The 18,107-nt window shown below is 36.8% G+C and overlaps 1 protein-coding gene across 6 annotated transcripts; it reads left to right on the top strand.

Moving 5' to 3' along the window:
* The first annotated feature begins 3,892 nt into the window (after positions 1-3,892).
* On the top strand, positions 3,893-16,326 carry LOC131437453 (major royal jelly protein 1-like). Of its 6 annotated transcripts, none has more exons than XM_058606863.1 (5): positions 3,893-4,002; positions 14,696-14,925; positions 14,989-15,176; positions 15,243-15,410; positions 15,479-16,326. In XM_058606863.1, the coding sequence occupies exons 2-5, from the start codon at positions 14,706-14,708 to the stop codon at positions 16,247-16,249; spliced, it is 1,347 nt and encodes a 448-aa protein (XP_058462846.1). In that variant the 5' UTR covers positions 3,893-4,002; positions 14,696-14,705; the 3' UTR covers positions 16,250-16,326. The 6 variants fall into 6 exon arrangements, with proteins under 6 accessions (XP_058462846.1, XP_058462806.1, XP_058462839.1 ...); XM_058606823.1 differs by having other exon boundaries at positions 3,899-4,051; XM_058606856.1 differs by lacking the exon at positions 3,893-4,002 and adding an exon at positions 4,098-4,373.
* The last annotated feature ends 1,781 nt before the right edge of the window (positions 16,327-18,107 follow it).

The following is an 18,107-nucleotide window of genomic DNA, read 5'->3' as shown; positions in this document are numbered from 1 at the left end:
ACCACTCAAAATTTATCGCATCATCATCAAGTCTTGTGGATTGTTGTGCTCGATATCAACCTGATCTCGGGCATAGTCACCAATTTTATTTCAATACTAAATAATGAAACTTCCAGTAGGAAAAGTCCTGTCTCTTAAAACGTGAGCATCATTCTCGATTGCGAGCACTAGCAATATTCTGGCAAGCCTTCAAAGACTACTTCTTCAACTCTAACAGAAGTTATTGAAGAAACGTGTATTACTGTTGGATATTTTGATCACTCAAAATTCTGTATTTCTGGAACCAGAAGCTGGATTCGGATTAAATTGAATTTTCATTTGAATCCATTTGTGGAAATTGGCCTAGTCATCTCAAATAAATCTATGTGAGTTTTGTTTTGAAAGTTTTGGCGCTACCTTCGGAACCGAAAACCGGTAGCACCAAGTTTGTATAGAAATTTACTAACAAGACCTTGAAGTTGAAACAGTTTTTAATCAAGTGGAAAAGATTTTTCTGTTTGTGTTGCATCGGTACTTCTAACGACGATTTAAATTTTCAACACTCGTCACGAACCTGGAAGTTGGATCTCAATGAAATTAAATGCCATACAGGGTAATAACACCTGTCATTTGAATATAGGCTCGTGAAACAGGCCAATAACTATATGAAAAATTGATGTTAGTGCCAATTCGACGTTTTTGATCGCTTTTTCTGATGCTTCCGGAATTGCTGCAGTCAACTGGCCCCTCCCGAAACGAAATCCTGGGTACGGGCCTGCTCGGGGGGTTGTTATGGTATTAGCATAGTCGTGAGCAAGACAAGTAATGCTTTTGACTTACGTAAGAGTAATTCATGTAACACTTCGTAATGCCTATAATTCACAAAAAAGTCACGCATGTAACGCTCCGTAACTTACAAAAAAGTAACGCATGTAACGCCTATACCTTACAGAAAAATAACGTATGTATCCCTTCGTAACGCCTGTAATTAACAAAAAGTAACGCATGTAACGCTTAGTAACACCTATAATTTACAAAAAATAACGCATGTAATGCTTCATAACGCCTAAAACTTAAAAAAAAGTAACACATGTAACACTTCGTAACGCCTATTACTTACAAAAAAGAAACGCATGCAATGCCTCGTAAAAAATAACGTATGAAACCCTTCGCAACGCTTGTAATTCATAAAAAGTAACGCATGTAACGCTTCGTAACGCCTATAACTTACGTAACACTTGATAACTTACAAGAAAATGACGTTTCGTAACGCTTATAACATACAAAATAGTAACGCATGTAACGCTTCGTAACGCTTATAACTTTCAAAAAAGTAACGCATGTAACGCTTCGTAACGCTTATAACTTTAAAAAAGTTACGCCTGTAACGCTTCGCAACTCTTATGATTCACAACAAAGGAACGCAAGTAACGTTTCGTAACGCCAATAATTTACAAAAAAGTAACGCTTCGTAACGCTTATAACTTTCAAAAACGTAACGCATGTAACGCTTCGTAACGCTTATAACTTTCAAAAAAGTTACGCCTGTAACGCTTCGCAACTCTTATGATTCACAACAAAGGAACGCAAGTAACGTTTCGTAACGCCTATAATTTACTTCTTAACGCCTTTAGCTTACATAAGAGTAACGCATGTAACGCTTCGTAACGCCTATGATTCATAAAAAGATAATGCCTTTTACTTACAACAAAATAACGCATGTTGTGCTTCGTAACACCTATAACTTACAAAACAGTAACGCATGTAACGCCTATACCTTACAGAAAAATAACGTATGTAACCCTTCGTAACGCCTGTAATTAACAAAAAGTAACGCATATAACACTTCGTAACGCCTATTACTTACAAAAAAGAAACGCATGCAATGCCTCGTAAAAATAACGTAAGAAACCCTTCGCAACGCTTGTAATTCATAAAAAGTAACGCATGTAACGCTTCGTAACGCCTATAACTTACAAAAAAGTAACGAACATAACGCTTAGTTACGCCTATAATTTACAAAAAATACCTATTTTTCTTGAGGATCTTTTTTAAATTTTTGAAAACGCTTAGTAACGCCTATAATTTACAAAAAAAATAACGCATGTAACGTTTCATAACGCCTAAAACTTACAAGAAAGTAACACATGTAACGCTTCGTAACGCCTATTACTTACAAATAAGTAACGCATGTAATGCTTTGTAAAAAATAACGTATGAAACCCTTCGCAACGCTTGTAATTCATAAAAAGTAACGCATGTAACGCTTCGTAACGCCTATAACTTACGTAACACTTAGTAACTTACAAGAAAATGACGTTTCGTAACGCTTATAACATACAAAATAGTAACGCATGTAACGCTTATAACTTTCAAAAAAGTAACGCATGTAACGCTTCGTAACGCTTATAACTTTCAAAAAAGTTACGCCTGTAACGCTTCGCAACTCCTATGATTCACAACAAAGGAACGCAAGTAACGTTTCGTAACGCCTATAATTTACAAAAAAGTAACGCATGTAACACTTCTTAACGCCTTTAACTTACATAAGAGTAACACATGTAACGCTTCGTAACGCCTATGATTCATAAAAAGATAATGCCTATAACTTACAACAAAGTAACGCATGTAATGCTTCGTAACGCCTATAACTTACAAAAAAGTAACGCATGTAACGCTCCATAGCGCCTAAAACATACAAAAAAGTAACGCATGTAACACTTCTTAACGCCTTCAACTTACATAAGAGTAACGCTTCGTAACGCCTAAGATTCATAAAAAGATAATGCCTATTACTTACAACAAAGTAACGCATGTAATGCTTCGTTACACCTAATCGTATTTCGTTCACCGCAAGAATCTAATCCTTATAACGGTTTTTAACATTCATAATTTCAACAAAATAACTTTAAAAAAATTATCGTATGCAATGCTTTCTAGCTTCTTTAACTTAACGTAACGCTTCTCATCTCACGATAATATCGAGTGAAACGCTTCGTCAAATGCAACATTTTTCCACATTGGGGACGGGTATGGCGTGACGGGTATGGCGTGACGGGTTCGATTCCCAACCCCGCACATAGGGTCAGAAAGTTTTTCTAGCCCTAAGAGGCGAATGACCCTAAGGTTAAAACCTCTATAATTGGAACAAAAAAAATCCATTGTACCTTTACTCAGGCGTTGACTTAGATTAGCCTTAAAAAACCTTCGAAACGTATAAAGCTTTAAAATTAAACTACTATTTTATGTATTATCATTATTGTCATTTATTTTATTCCGGTATCATCCACCATTTTATGTGCTTTTGACTCTGTTGTGCTTCGTGTCGCTCGCTATGAATTCCTGTAATTGATAGAAAACAAAACAAATAACGTAAAATAGCTTTGAAAATGGGTATTTGAACCTTGCATAAATTTGTGGATAAAAGAGTAAGTAAAAAAAGCTTATTTTCCCCCATCAAATTATCATTGTTTTTGCAATTAAAGCCGGTTATAATCAGTAACCATTTCTAGATTTTGTTTTCAATTCTTGAGAAAATGTAGCAAAATGTATTTTTACAAACAGTTCCATCTTTTTTTTTCTGCAAATAGGAAGGTTGCATCCTTGCCACGTGTTCTCTGTTATCGTAAACCCGTGGAACATTTCCGAAATTAATACCCGTATCGAAATGCTGATTAGTTCGGTTTGTTTTTTATTTGGTGTTTTTTTTAGTGCCTACGCCTCCTTTGTTCGGCTTGATCGGCGTTCGCCACGCGTTCCGATCGCTGCTTCGGGGGTGGCTCGAGTTTACTTCGGCCATGGTTCGATTCTGACACGAGGCTCGATCGGTCATGGTTCGATTCGATTCGCACTCTCTCACAGGAAAGAACGAATAAAGTATAACACTGGATCACTATGTCACTTCAGTCGATGCATCGACGGCATACCGATCGGTGGTTTAGTCTGAGCGTTTTTAGAATCTTTCGTTTTTTTTGTGTTCATGTGATTTACTGGTTGTATCGTTTCGACAGGTGAAGACGACGCGTACGTATGTGGTGATGATCATGATTTGCGTTTCGGAGAGTCCTGCGAGGTATTTGACTTAGTGAATTCAGTGTGTGTGTTTTTTTTTGTTTGTTTGCTTTGGGGGGTTTAGACGGATGGCTTGCGAAAGTTCATGATCTTGGGCGGTGCATTCTTTCTTCGCCCACGTCGTCGTAGTTTGTCTTTTCCGCGGGCGCGCGCGTTGCTACTAATTGGAAGTCAAGTTTACATGCGCACTCGGTGTGAAATATTGCTTTACGACTTCTACGAGTGATCTTGAAAAGCACTACTTTTGAAGTGAAGTTGGCTCAGCGGCATTTTTTTTTGTAAAGCGTGGAATCGTCAATAGAAGCAGTACATTGACTCGAACGGTTAGTTGGCCGTTGTTATCGGCTAGTTCGGATTAAAGCGAGGGTGTTTTTTTTCTGTGATTTATTGCGTGATTCGATTGGGTGTATCTTTGGTACTGTAATCCCGCTCAGGTCACGAAACAGGTGAATTAATCAGTTTTTGCTTACGAAAAATTACGCTCATTGAACATCTCGGCTAATGGTAAACCTTTGCAACGATGCTTTGGTAGGATTGCATCAGTAAATGATGGAATTTCATTCCTGTGAACTGCCTTTCACAGAAATAATTTCTTGATGTTCTGCGAGTCCCGGATCCCGAGTCGAGGCGAACGACAGCGAATAATCAGAATAATCGTGCTGCCGAAAAACCAGTTTGAAAAATGACGTGATTCATGCGTCTGATAGTTAGATTGGATCTTCTTCGAAATAAATGTGTATAGGAAAGCTGATTCCGAAGGCATTAATTACTACCACTTTTTTTCTAACAGCTTTAGAGTTCGTGATAAAAACCTGATTCGTTATTTTTGTTGTTGTTGTTGGACAACAAAAACAAAGTGGAGAAGATCACAGGAACTGCTTACTATGCATGCACTCAAATGATTGCTAGCAGTTTTGATTCAATTCTAAGAAATGAGTTGGAATCTAAAGTGTTCTCGAAGTTTGTTGCTTTCGTTCGAGAAAAAATTGATGCTCAATTTTTACCTAATGAAAAATCGTCTAGAATAAAATGTTTGGGTCGATGTACAAAAAAAGTTTTGCTGTGATATCACTTTTTCGAATCAAATACATCTCAATCCGTTGGTTGTAGAGACCGGAAAGCAATAAAATTATGCGTTAGCGAAACTAATGAGTTGAATATAAGGTACGATTGCCCTAGTTACGTTGCAAATGAAACTGTTTTTTCGTCAGTCCACTAGGAGTCGGCAGAATGCATTTGGCGTTAATTTGAAAAAAAAATGCACGAAGGTCTTGCGAATAAAGGAAGGGAATTCAAACGTGCTAAATTTTCAAAACTTAGATTCAAATGAATGGTTTAAAAGTCCTTTACAAAACATTAAAATTTCACTTGCATCCGACTTCCGGTTCCTCAATTAAGGGGCAAATTTATTCAAACTTTTGTTTACATTATAAAGCATGATTTAAAGAATATTTAGTAATTTTTCCGTATATTAGTATTGAAAAATAAGGCGATAACAAAGCATTCCCCGAAATCTCTTTTGAAAATCACGTTGCGCGGTGAACACGATAACTAGGCGTAGAATTATCTAAAATCAAAAATGTTTTAAAATTTACTTAAAGTACGAGTTATTTCATCCCCCCCCCCCCCCCCCCCCCCCGTTGTCGTTTTCAAGTTAATATTTTGATTTTTTAACAGTTCTTGGCATATTGAGGCAAAAAACGCGATCTTACGCTAAATTTTCCGCCAATTTTGATTCGAAAAACTACCATAATATGAAAATGGAAAAATTTCTAAAACTTAGGGGGGAGGAATTTTATTTCAAGTAAGTATGTTCCAAATTGGTTCAGTACATTTTGCAGAATCGTGTTCACGGATTTCGAAAAATGGGTTTTTGGAAAAACGTGTTTAAATATTTTTTTCTCAAGAAGTGAGCAAAAAATTTTTGTTGGTAACTTATACTGAATTTGATTGATTGATTTGAAATTTTGACACAATGTTAAACTACAAGAAAATGTAGAAAAAATAACAATTTTCCGAAACTGTTTATCCTTAAAAGGTGGTTAGCGTAAAAATCCGAATTTCAAATTACTTACTCGCTTTTCTCAGAGATGGCGTTACCGATTTTTTCGACCTTAGATTCAATTGAATGTTCTTGTTGACCCTATACAAAACTTATTAATTTCATCTGAATCCGACTTCCGGTTCCGGAATAAAATGATAAACTGTGTTACATATTTCATACCAAAAGTAACACATATAACGCTTCCTAACACAGCAAACTTACAAAAGAGTAACGGATGTTACACCTCGTAACGCTTGCACCTTTGAAAAATGTAACACTTGTAACGTTTTGTAACAGCTTAGACTTACAAAAAAAATTACGCATGTAACGATGTGTAACGCCTATAACTTACAAAAACGTAACGCATGTAACACTTCGCAACGTTTATAATTCACAAAAGAATAACGCACGTAACGCTTACAAAAAAAAAAACTAATTCATGTCACGTTTCGTTACGCCTGTAACTTACAAAAAGCAACGCTTCGTAACGCTTGTAACTTACAAAAGGTAACCCTTCGTAACGCCTCAAACTTACTAAAAAGTAACGCATCGGAACGATTATAAATTATAAACGAGTAACACTTGTAACGCTTCGTAGCCTCTATAACTTTTGAAAAGTAGCGCTTCGTAACGTCGCTCACAAAAAAGTAACACATTTAACGCTTCTTAACATCTGTAACTTACAAAAAAATTAACGCTTTGTAACACTCCGAAACGCCAATAACTTACTAAAAATAAAGCATGTAACGTTTCGTAATGCGCATTATTCACAAAAAAATAACGCTTCGTAACACCTATAACTTACTATATAATAACGCATGTAACGCTTCGTAACGTCTAAGATTCACAAGAAAGTAACGCATGTAACGCTTCGTAACGTCTATAACTTACACGAAAATAACGCATGTAACGCTTCGTAACACTTATGATTCACGAAACAGTAACGCATATAAAGCTTCGTAACGTCTATAACTTACACAAAAATAACGCATGTAACGCTTCGTAACGCCTATTAGTTACAAAAAAGTAACGCATGTAACGCCTATTAGTTACAAAAAAGTAACGCATGTAACGCCTAATAACGCCAAAATTTACAAAAAATAACGCATGTAACGCTTTATAATGCATAAAACTTACACAGAAGTAACGCATTTAACGCTTCGTAACGCCTATAACTTAAAAAAATAACGCATGAAACACCTATAACTTACAAAAAAGTAACGCATATTACGCTTCGCAAAGTCTATAACTTACACAAAAGTAACGCATGTAACGCTTCGTAACACCTTTAACTTACAAAAATGTAACGCATGTAACGCTTCGTAACACCTATAATTTACAAAAAAGTAACGCATGCAACGCTTAGTTACATTTATAACTTACAAAAAAGTAACGCATGTTACGCTTCGTAACGTTTATAACCTACAAAAAATAACACATGTAACGCTTCATAACGCTTAAAACTTACAAAAAAGTAACGCATGCAATGTTTCGTAACGCCTATAAGTTACAAAAAAATAACATAACGCCTAAAACTTACAAAAAAGTAACGCTTTGGAACGTTTATAACTTACAAAAAAGTAACGCATGTAACTCTTCGTAACGCCTATAATTTACAAAAATGTAACGCATGTAACGCTTCGTAACACCTTCAACTTACAAAAATGTAACGCATGCAACGCTTAGTAACACTTATAACTTACACTAAAGTAACGCTTCGTAACGTTTATAACCTACAAAAAATAACGCATGTAACGGTTCATAACGCCTAAAACTTACAAAAAAGCAACGCATGTAACGCTTTGTAACGCCTATAACTTACAAAAAATAACGCATGAAACGCTTCACAACGTCTATAGCTTACACAAAAGTGACGCATGTAACGCCTATTACTTACACAAAAGTAACGCATGTTACGCTTCGTAACACCTATAACTTCCTTAAAAGTAACGCATCGTATTTCGTTTACCGCAAGAATCTAGACCTTATACCGGTTTTTAACATTCATAATTTCAACAAAATAACTAAAAAATTTTGATGTTTGATGTTATTTTTGACAGATCGATGGTTATTTTCCGACACTGAAAAAAATCTTGCAAAGAAAATTCTAATATCAATTCTTTAGTCAATATTATTTCCAGTACAAAATAAACCCAAATAACTTTCCATCCGTCAATCTTTGAAATGGGCCTCAGTTTTAATTAAATTTAACTACAAGTCACAAAATAACCACTCGAGTGTCAGATTTCAACCAAAAGTTAAAATTAACCACGAAATGGTTTACAGCCTAAGAATCAAACCGAACCTACATCAGAGTTTTGGTGAGCAGAAAAAGTGGAAGTTTCTCTAATTGAACAAATAAATCAAACCCATTGCGAAGCGGATGTAGCGCGGTCAAAACTACCGGTTTTGGCATATCTAATAAACGTTCGGTTGTTCTTGGCGTGTGTTGACGGAAGATGTTGCAAGTGTTGGGGGGTGTGTGTGCATAGTTCATATAGAAAATGTTCATTTTTCAGTGTTGCGTGAGCTTGACACTGACACTGCCGATGGGCACCTCTTCCATTAGCCATCATCGTGTGTCGTGTTTTTGGTCTGAGGTTCGTCAGTCCAACCGGACCGCGCTAGTAACAATTAATTCACTCTTTTTCTGCATGGTTGTTTTGAAGTTTCATGGTCACTTTTGGAAATTTAAACTGACCATTTGATGGCTTCTCACTGGCAAGCGTGACCGAATAGCCAGCGTTGATGGCTGATAGGAGTCAAAATTCCATTCGATTTTTTTTTCGGAAGAAAATAACAGGCCTTTTTGCCAAGGGCTCGTAGTAGGCCGTAAACGGTGCAAATCGGAATTAATGTCACGCCGTCTGGTTTTATTTTGACGGGCAGATTGACGTTTACAGTGAAGTGTTGACGCGATGCAGTTGAATGCATTACGATTTTCAAAATTATCGACTGAGAATAATCAAATGAATTTAAAGTCACTAAAATTCTTTGCCTCTAAAGCCGCAGTAATTCCATTCAATCACTTGTGTTAGATTTTGTTTTGTTATTCGTGTGTAGCTTTGCGGATGTTTGTCATACAGAGTCAACAAATTGAACAGCTAAGTGTATAAAAAGAGTGACGACATTTCATTCGTATTGTTGGCAAAAGCTCGAAAAATTTCATCCGAAATGTGTGCTATACCTTAAGGTTTTACTAGCCCCCTAGGAAGTCATGTAACTGTGGTCAGCATCCTTCTGCAAGGACCAGAACAATGAAGAAGAATGGCTAACAAAAAATTGAATATTACTAACTAATTGTTTATTCAGTACCCTTTACCACACTTCCTCACAAACTATCGATCAAAATATCATCACTACGATACGGAAATTAACACTTTACTCGATTTAAAATACTCGATTGTTTGTTTACCATACTCTGAGCGCTCTGATTGCCCACCAAATGCCACAGATGTTGGCTACGATAGTACTTGCTGGAGCGCCTTATCCTTGCCACCGGGCTGGGTTTTACCGACGATTTACAACTTTTAAAACTGTATCGTAAATGTAACTACCCCTCAGTAACTCGTAATATCAAAATGAGATCTTTGGAAATATGTTTGGAACTGGCAACCCAGGTTGATAAACTGTTGATTTTAGAATAAAGATATCCTTGGTTACGTTTGTTGTGCTCAATTGAAAAATGTGAATAAAACAAAACGAATCAATGAGTATTTCACCACGGTTTTATCGTATGTCGCAAAGGGAGAAGAGTATTATGGGTTTAATTAAACTGGTGAGCTCATATTCAATTTAACGATTTTTGTTAAAAAGGCTTCAAAATCGTCTGCTTATGCGCCTATGCTTGGAAATCCAAGTGATTGGACGGCCTTGAAGATAGGAAAATCATCAAAAGGAGATGAAATTTAGGCAGTGTGCCTTATTAAATATATCTTTAAATAAAAAAATGAGATGAAAAATAAGTTAGCTTGACGAAAAAAGTTCTTCTCTGAATCTATCAATTCTGCTGAACTAGTAAGAGCATCTCAACTCGTACCACTGGTAAATTTGTAAAAATAAAATCTGGTAAACTGAAATTATAAATCTGTTGCAAAAAATATTTGAAATAATTATAAAGCTTCCCAGTAATTTTTAATCTGTTGCTAATTTTTTTTTTTGGTATTTCGTTAGAGCAAGACTCTTTGAAAGCGTATGAGTAATGTCAACAAAAACAGTGTGTAAAAACAAATTCCGACGCTTCTTTTCCTGATTGTAATTAATAAATCTTCCGTATGGTTGAAAAACAAACCGATCAGTTCATTATGCTTAAAATTGCAATTCAAGAAAAACGAAAATCGTAGACTAAAACTCTTCCTTAAAACTGCCTGAGAGAAATTATTTCAGTTTCAGCTTACTTCCACTGACATATTTGATTAGCAACAAACACACTCCTATATGGATTTCCTCTTGCAGAAATTATTGCGATATAAAGATTTACGTACCTTCTATAAGTAAACCCGCAAAATAGGAACCTTTAATTTAACACGCGAAAGGCAATGGATATGGAATGTTGTCGTAAAACTATTCATTTTTCCGGAAAACTGCTCTTGTAACTGAAAATATTTAGTTTTGTTTATTTTGCGTAGCGCAATCTAATGCAAATGCATTGAAGCAGTGTTGTTAACTTTTTTATTAAGGTGAAACGTAGCGTCATAAAATGCGCGCAAAATTTTATACGCTTCAGTTGAACGAACCGTCGCACAAAGCGTACCAAAAAAAAAACGGACACATAGAAACAAGAATTTTTTTTTCAATGATTGAGCGCAGTGGGCTTACCTCTCGTTATATTGGCTTGTAAAAAAGACTGGACGTAATGGATTTTTGAATTCTTCACACTTTGAATATATGCTAATTCAATCATTATTGTTAGTGATTACTCTTACACTAGAGCTATAAATCATGAGTAATTATGAATGATTAACATGAGGTTATATGTATATGTATTGACTAACTTGCTAATTATGTATATGCCTAAGTTTAGTAGCAAGCATGGATTCTCCTTCAAAAGAACGATTGAAGACAAGAGAACATTCAAGTATTTTCGATATCTTTGCCAGTCGTTCACCAGGCCCTTCCCGCCGATGAGATAGAATTTACGTAAAAGTATTCACCATTAACTTTTTTTCGGAAGCGACTTTCGGAATTATATAGCATGATAAGTCTAGAAATGTCTGTTTCAACGATAACGAACCGAAGACCAAACAGCCTCTGGCCTCCGGTGTCAGAATACATCAATAGTTTAATAATTTCTTAGATTACATTATTGGTATACATTCCAATTATAACTAATAGTTCATCATACCATGCAGTTAAAATTATTTAGTGAATCTTTTCTCAAGCACATATTTGGGGCACGAAATTGAATATAAAGTTATTTCGTAGTTCCTTATTATTCAATCGATTTTGAATGCAAAATCAAGCGTTGATTCATTGTATTCATGATAATTGAAAAACCAATGAATTCCAATAAGTTTTCCATGCTGACTGGCTCGAAGCTGACCCTCAATGTTTATCACATTGTTTGTATATCAGGTTAATGAACGATAATACTTGGCTTGTATTCATTTCATTCAGTAGCTTGTCAATGTTGAAGTTTTAATTTTGCTATAAAAATTGATACAATCTTAAATAATACCTGTTTTACGATATTACACAGCCAAGCATTATTGCTTCAGTAACATCAACAGAGTTGGACATTATTAGCATTATAAATGACAGCTACTTAGAAAATAAACGATTTCTTACAATACCCATTTTATTGTATTCAACTCGTTTTAATTTCAACACAAAACCCAATACTGCTTAAATCATTATTGCGTCATTATTTGATATGTAATTTTTGCTCACGATATAATGCCACCGTGCCCACTGTGCATTTCTCACACCACCTCAATACGAAACAGCAGCGCGCAAGCAATAAAAAAATGCAGAAAAGTTTATGTAAATTTTTTCAATTTTCGGTTGTTTTAGCTAAAATTCAGATTCTTTATGAAATTCTGCTACAAACACTACTTTTCAGATCTAAAATCATCCCCGTGGGACGGAACAGTGACCGTTTATACATTTCAAAAACCAATTACGGCTTGGCAAAGCAAAATTTCAAAATTCTAAGAATACTTAGTTATGATAAATTTGATTTTAGTGTTTTTGGTTTTTCGAAAATCGGTCTAGTTTTTGAATAATTGATCAAAAACGCGATTTTCGTATTCCGCTAAATTTCACCTTAAGGAATAGAAAGGAAGTTAGTAACAAAAATGTAAGCAATTTTCCATCAAACGTTGGTGAAAAATTGATCAAAACTGATATTTCATCCAAAATGTCAGGCTTAACATTCATTTGAGAATAAATTATTGTTAAAAAAGATTGTTTGAAACTCAATCGTGCAAGCCTCTTTGATAAACTCGTTGCACTGCATATATGAATACATAGATCTATGACATACGTGCCAAATAAAATGTACGTAATACACAATTTACCAACACAAGTTAAGTTGGTTTACTCTTGATCCTTAAGTCCATATGAAGCACTATCCACTGAGTTTCGATTTGATTTGAAGCTAATTTGGAAGGGGTGCTACGATAGCATCATACAAACTTAGCGAAGTACTCAAAAAATAAATATTGTGTAGGACAAAACATTCTTGAAATGAAAATATGAGTAACATGAGGACACACCACTGCTGGTGGATTGATGCTGGTTTATTTATTTTCAATTTTTATAACTAGTCTAGCCAATACTTACTGAGTTTTCCTACTTTTTATCATTTAGAATAGTTCTAATGGTAAATTATAAAAATAATACGAAACATATTCTGCTCATAACTAGGGCAACGGCTCCCTATTTCATCTGAGCTCCTATTTCCATCTCATCCCTTCACCTCATTACTTTGAACATGAATAATATCTTACAGCGTACCTGAACCAAACTGTGAAATGTTTTAAAATGAATTGAAAAGCTATTGTCACACTTTCCTATTGAAAGAAATGGTTTTAAATTCTTCCTGCATATCACTCCCGTATGGAAAATCGTCATGTCGAGAAAAAGACGAATCAAATTTTATTTCCTAATTTTTCGATTTGTTTTTTATGCCATACAACGCCAAGTCTGAGTACCATTTACTCTAAATATTGGTAATGCACCACTAATATTTGAATATTTAAATATTTCAAATCAATGAAATTTGCACTAAATGGGATGCGGGTATTTTGCAGAAGGGATAGACAAAGGTTGATATTTATTGAAATTTAACTGAACAAACCCACAATTTTTATTGCAATTTTTGAAAGTACATTAATATTGATATGTGAGTATGATCCAATAAAATTGAACACCTGAAATGAGGTACTGATATTTGCCACGACGTGATTTATGATCTCCAGACTTCAGTTCTTCAACAGTCATAAAATATGCACCGAGAATTGGAATGCTGCGGAATATGCCCTTAGTCATGGCTGACATTTAAAGAGTTCTATTATATCATAGCCTACTGCAACAGCATATTTCAATGTGATCTAAACAGTTGAAACCCGATTTTCGCTGGTTGTTCCAGTAATTTATTTAGATTCAGATACATTCCATGAACTTTATCCTCGAGATTAAATCCGTGTTATCGTGGTTGTACTTTTGCATGTACAGGATTAGTCAGTTCGCACTCTCGCCGTTTACAACGCTATCTAACATGTATGCAAGAACTATGCCGCCGACCGACCACAGCTGTTTGACTGGAGATTCGAGCAGTGTGCCACGCAAACAAGTGAAGGGTGATTGATGATTGCAGGCGAACCCAGCCCGACCATTGAGAGGGCGTTTCACCGGTTTTCATATCATTGTTTCGCGAGCATTACAGACCCAACCTGCCTGCCAGCCTACTGTGATCACATTTCCTTCAGACGATTGTTTCCGTTTCGCCGTTGGGTGTGATTCCATAAAAAAATCATTTGATTGATCAATTATGGCATGAAATCGGAATGGAATAATTTTGCGCGATTTTAATTCCAGGTCAATGGGAGTTTAAATGGTATTGTTGGTCTGTGATAATCACAGTCTGGCTTGTTTTTGACGTGTCTGTGTTCTAAACTGGTTTTTCGGAATCCCCGCCAGGAACTAGTTGTTTATCCGAGATATAAATACCGGCCATAGGACATCAAATCGCGAACAATCTGGTCAGGTGCGCGTCCTTCCAACAGTCAACAGGCGTTTACCTTCGGAAATTCGTAGCTACTTTCCTTTCGATAAGTGGCGAGTGGTCGAAATCACAACTGTCAAATTTGCGAAGTAAAACACCAACAAGTCGTGTAATCCCAATCAGGTACCTTAATTGAATTGTTCGTTTCAAAAAAGGATTAATACCTTTCGCGATGCTTCATGCTTAAAAGCAATAAATCTAAATGGGGAAGACTTGTACGTGCCGGGCTTTAATGTAATTGAACTGACAATGTACTTCATTAGGTGGTACACGCGCTCACAACATCGCATTAGCAAGCCACGCGTAGTAGGCCGAGTTTTTTTTTATGTTGTGTTTGTAAACATAATGTTTGGTTATTTTTTTTTCATTCGCAGAACAAGAAAGATGCTAGTAGGATCGTGGCTACTGTTCTGGTTATTGGCCGTAGGCGAGAGGGTAAGCGGTCAGCAGCCGACTTTTGGCAAACAACTTAAGGCGGTTACGCAGTGGAAATCGTTGGATTTCGTGTTTTCGTCTCCGACGGAACGAGCCGAAGCCATCGCATCCGGACGGTTTATTCCGGCAAATTGCGTTCCGTTGGATATGGAGGTTGATTACAATAGCAGTAAGTTACTGGGGTTTTTAGGATTTTTAGGCTTTCGAACTGATGAAAATAATTGTACTGTAGGCCCACTTCGGTCCAGAATCTTCGTGACGGTACCTCGGTTCATAGAAGGAATTCCGGTTACACTCGGGACGATCTCTTCGCAGCAGGGAGTCAGTGGACCGTTGATTGAACCATACCCGAATGCAGCGATTCAGTCAAATCCGGAGAATCGAAGGTGCGACGGGATCGTGTCGGTGTTCAGAACCACGGTGAGTGAGAAGATGAATTTTGCTATTGAAGAAACTGAACTATATCCTTCATTCATTCGTTCATAGATCGATGAATGTAACCGACTGTGGATTGTGGATACTGGCAAGATCGGAGATCGCCGGATATGTTTGCCGAAAATAGTGGCGTTTGATCTTCGTAGCAATCAGATCATTCATCGATACGAGATTCCCGCCGATCAGCTTGTGTGTGATGTCTCGCTTCTAGTTAACATTGTAGGTATGACCTTGTACCGTCGCCAGCAGTTTCTACAACCTCGCATTTTTTTGATTTTTTCTTTCAGCTTGTCGAAGTTCGTGATCCTCCTCCGACGGGTGCATGCTCAAAAACCATGGCTTACGTAGCCGATGTCACCGCCTTCGGGCTGATAGTGTACGACATGTCTCGGGGCAAATCTTGGCGTGTGACCAACAAACTTATGAACCCCAATCCCGACTATGGCACGTTCACCATAGCCGATGAAAGTTTCGATCTGATGGACGGGATACTGACCATGGCTCTCAGTCCTCGCGTTCAATTCCCAGATTTTAGCTTCAATTCGGCTTACCGTGGCTCGCGAACTTCTTACAGTTCTGTACTTCAGAACGATCGGTTACTGTTCTTCCATGCGCTGGCATCGATATCGGAAAATGCCGTTCGGACGTCGGTTCTGCAAAACAACACCGCATGGGAACAGGATGTCGGTGCGATGCCCCGTGCTTTCCGGGTTATCGGAAGGCGCACATCGCAAAGTGCTCCGGAGGCCATGGATAGCAATGGAAATCTGTTCTTCGGCTTGCTAAGCCAGACGGCGATTGCATGCTGGGATTCAACTACAAATTACAACCCTCACAACTTCCGGATAGTTGCGCAGAACCTGGAAACGTTGCAGTTTCCCAGTGGATTGAAAGTAATTCGCAATCGCAAGGGAGTGGAGGAACTGTGGGTTCTGAGCTGTCGATTTCAGAAGATTATGGCCGGTACGTTGAATACCAACGAAACCAATTTCCGTATTCAAGCCATGCAGATTCCCGAACTGCTCGATGGGTTGCGATCGTGTTCGAGCAGACGATAGACGGGTGGTTACTAGTTTCTGTAAGTCTCTGCTGTAAGTAAATGTGAGTCATATTAGATTGTAAGGAAACATTTGGATGATGGTTGTTTTGTATTTTCTTCGAAATCCTGTCATCTCATTACTAGAGTCGCTATATGAATTTTTTCCGATAACTCGACTTTCAAACAACGAATTGTGAGAAAATCGGATACAATATCTTTGCTTCGGCTCTAAGAAGCAATACCGCTGAAAAAAAATAGTACGAAACTTGTGTAATTCAGTTTTTCGTCTAGATAAGTAGCAAGATCCTCAACACATTTGACTCTTTCAGTCGCTGAATCCTGGAGACAATAATCAAACCGTAAAGGGTCTTTCTTACGGTTGATCTCGTACCGCCACCTCGTAAAAATGGTCAGTTGCCACCGCAGTGATGTACTCTTAATGATTTGATATGACTTTAAGTCATCGTTAGAATACGGGAGAAAAATCAACGGACCGAGATGGCTACCTTGAACAGTTCCAGAAAAAGCGAAGAACTCCTGCGATCAAAGATGCCAGATTGTGCAAATTTGTCTGTAAATCTACAGATTTCGGACTAAGTGCTGCAGACATTTTTTGTTGTGCAGACTTTTGAAAATCGAGCTTTCGCAGACTTTCGTCAAAATTTACAGACTTTTGAAATTGTCGCGACCTTTTTTTTGCCTGCCAAGTCAGTTTAGCGTATCATATTTTATAGGTACATTGCTGCCAGGAAGTCGTACTTACCAACTGCAGATTTTTTTTTCGGAAATACAGACTTTTGCTACCATGTCTGAAGATATTGGAAATGTTCACCTGGCATCTCTGCCTGCAATAGACTATCATTGATTATAACCGGCAGCCGTCGATTGTCGAGATTGGCTTGATATGGGAACATTAAGAGCAGCCTGAGAGATTTGGTACGCAGTTAAGATCTTCCTAGAAAAAAACGTTGGAGAATGTTATCATTTTTTCCAGTGTCTTTTTACCGTAAATTAAGCTAATCTGAAAGTCATAATTGTCCAAAAATCAAAAAGAACTCCATTTAGGAAGAACTCCGCTTATGCATTATTTGTTGGTTAAAATTCCTGTTGTCTGTGCAACACTGTGTTCGCTTGAGTATCTTATATATCATCTAGCTATTGAAGAACCGAATCAGCGTGGTTACCGATTATTTTGAAATATCCCATGTATTTAGTAAATTTTTGGTCAATTTTGCCATTAAAAATGTCTTACACTTCGCTTCCCGAGGCTGGGTGTCAATTTAAAACATGCAAAACTAAACGCGTAACATTTTTCTGTCATAATTTTGAACGCTTATAACTCAGTCATTTGTTGATGGATTTATATAATTCAACAACCAAACGATTCGGAAACATTTAACTTAAACTTATGAGACAACGTCATTTGAATATTTCAATTGCATACCATTGAAAAATTGGTTTGAATTGAGTATTTTATTTTGGTTCTCTGGTAACTATCAGGCCAATTTAGAATTATCGGCGATAGATTTTTCGGATCTTATTTGCAGCGCTTGTTCCTCGATGATTTGTTAATGGATTTTCCTCATTTAAATGATTCCAAAGCTTCAATATTGTAAGCTAAAAATGTTTTAATTTTTCAATGGATCGGAACAAAACTCAGCAAGTTATGGGCCTTTAATTTGCCGATCTCATAATACGAAGAAATAAGAGCTGCGACACAGGCCCAAGATTTCTGCTTCGATTGACTTAAACACTTGACAAAACATTCTCGAAATGTTTCATTATAACAAACTACAAAAGAAAAAATATGGCTATTTGAGAATGTTAGAGCCTATGTGCTCGCTTGAGTAATAAATTGTTTCCTTCGATTTTATAGA

This window comes from Malaya genurostris, chromosome 1 (genome assembly GCF_030247185.1).
Source record: "Malaya genurostris strain Urasoe2022 chromosome 1, Malgen_1.1, whole genome shotgun sequence".
In the NCBI taxonomy this organism is placed as follows: domain Eukaryota; kingdom Metazoa; phylum Arthropoda; class Insecta; order Diptera; family Culicidae; genus Malaya; species Malaya genurostris.
The sequence above is the reverse complement of the archived record's forward strand: the minus strand, read 5'-3'. Positions and strand labels throughout refer to the sequence as shown.

Excerpts from the sequence above, each read along its gene's own strand:
- LOC131437453 (XM_058606823.1), top strand. The coding sequence starts at position 4,017 with ATGATCATGATTTGCGTTTCGGAGAGTCCTGCGAG. Across the intron at positions 14,926-14,988 it reads GGAGGTTGATTACAATAGCA|GCCCACTTCGGTCCAGAATC; the intron begins GTAAGTTACTGG and ends ATTGTACTGTAG. Across the intron at positions 15,411-15,478 it reads TCTCGCTTCTAGTTAACATT|CTTGTCGAAGTTCGTGATCC; the intron begins GTAGGTATGACC and ends TTTTTCTTTCAG.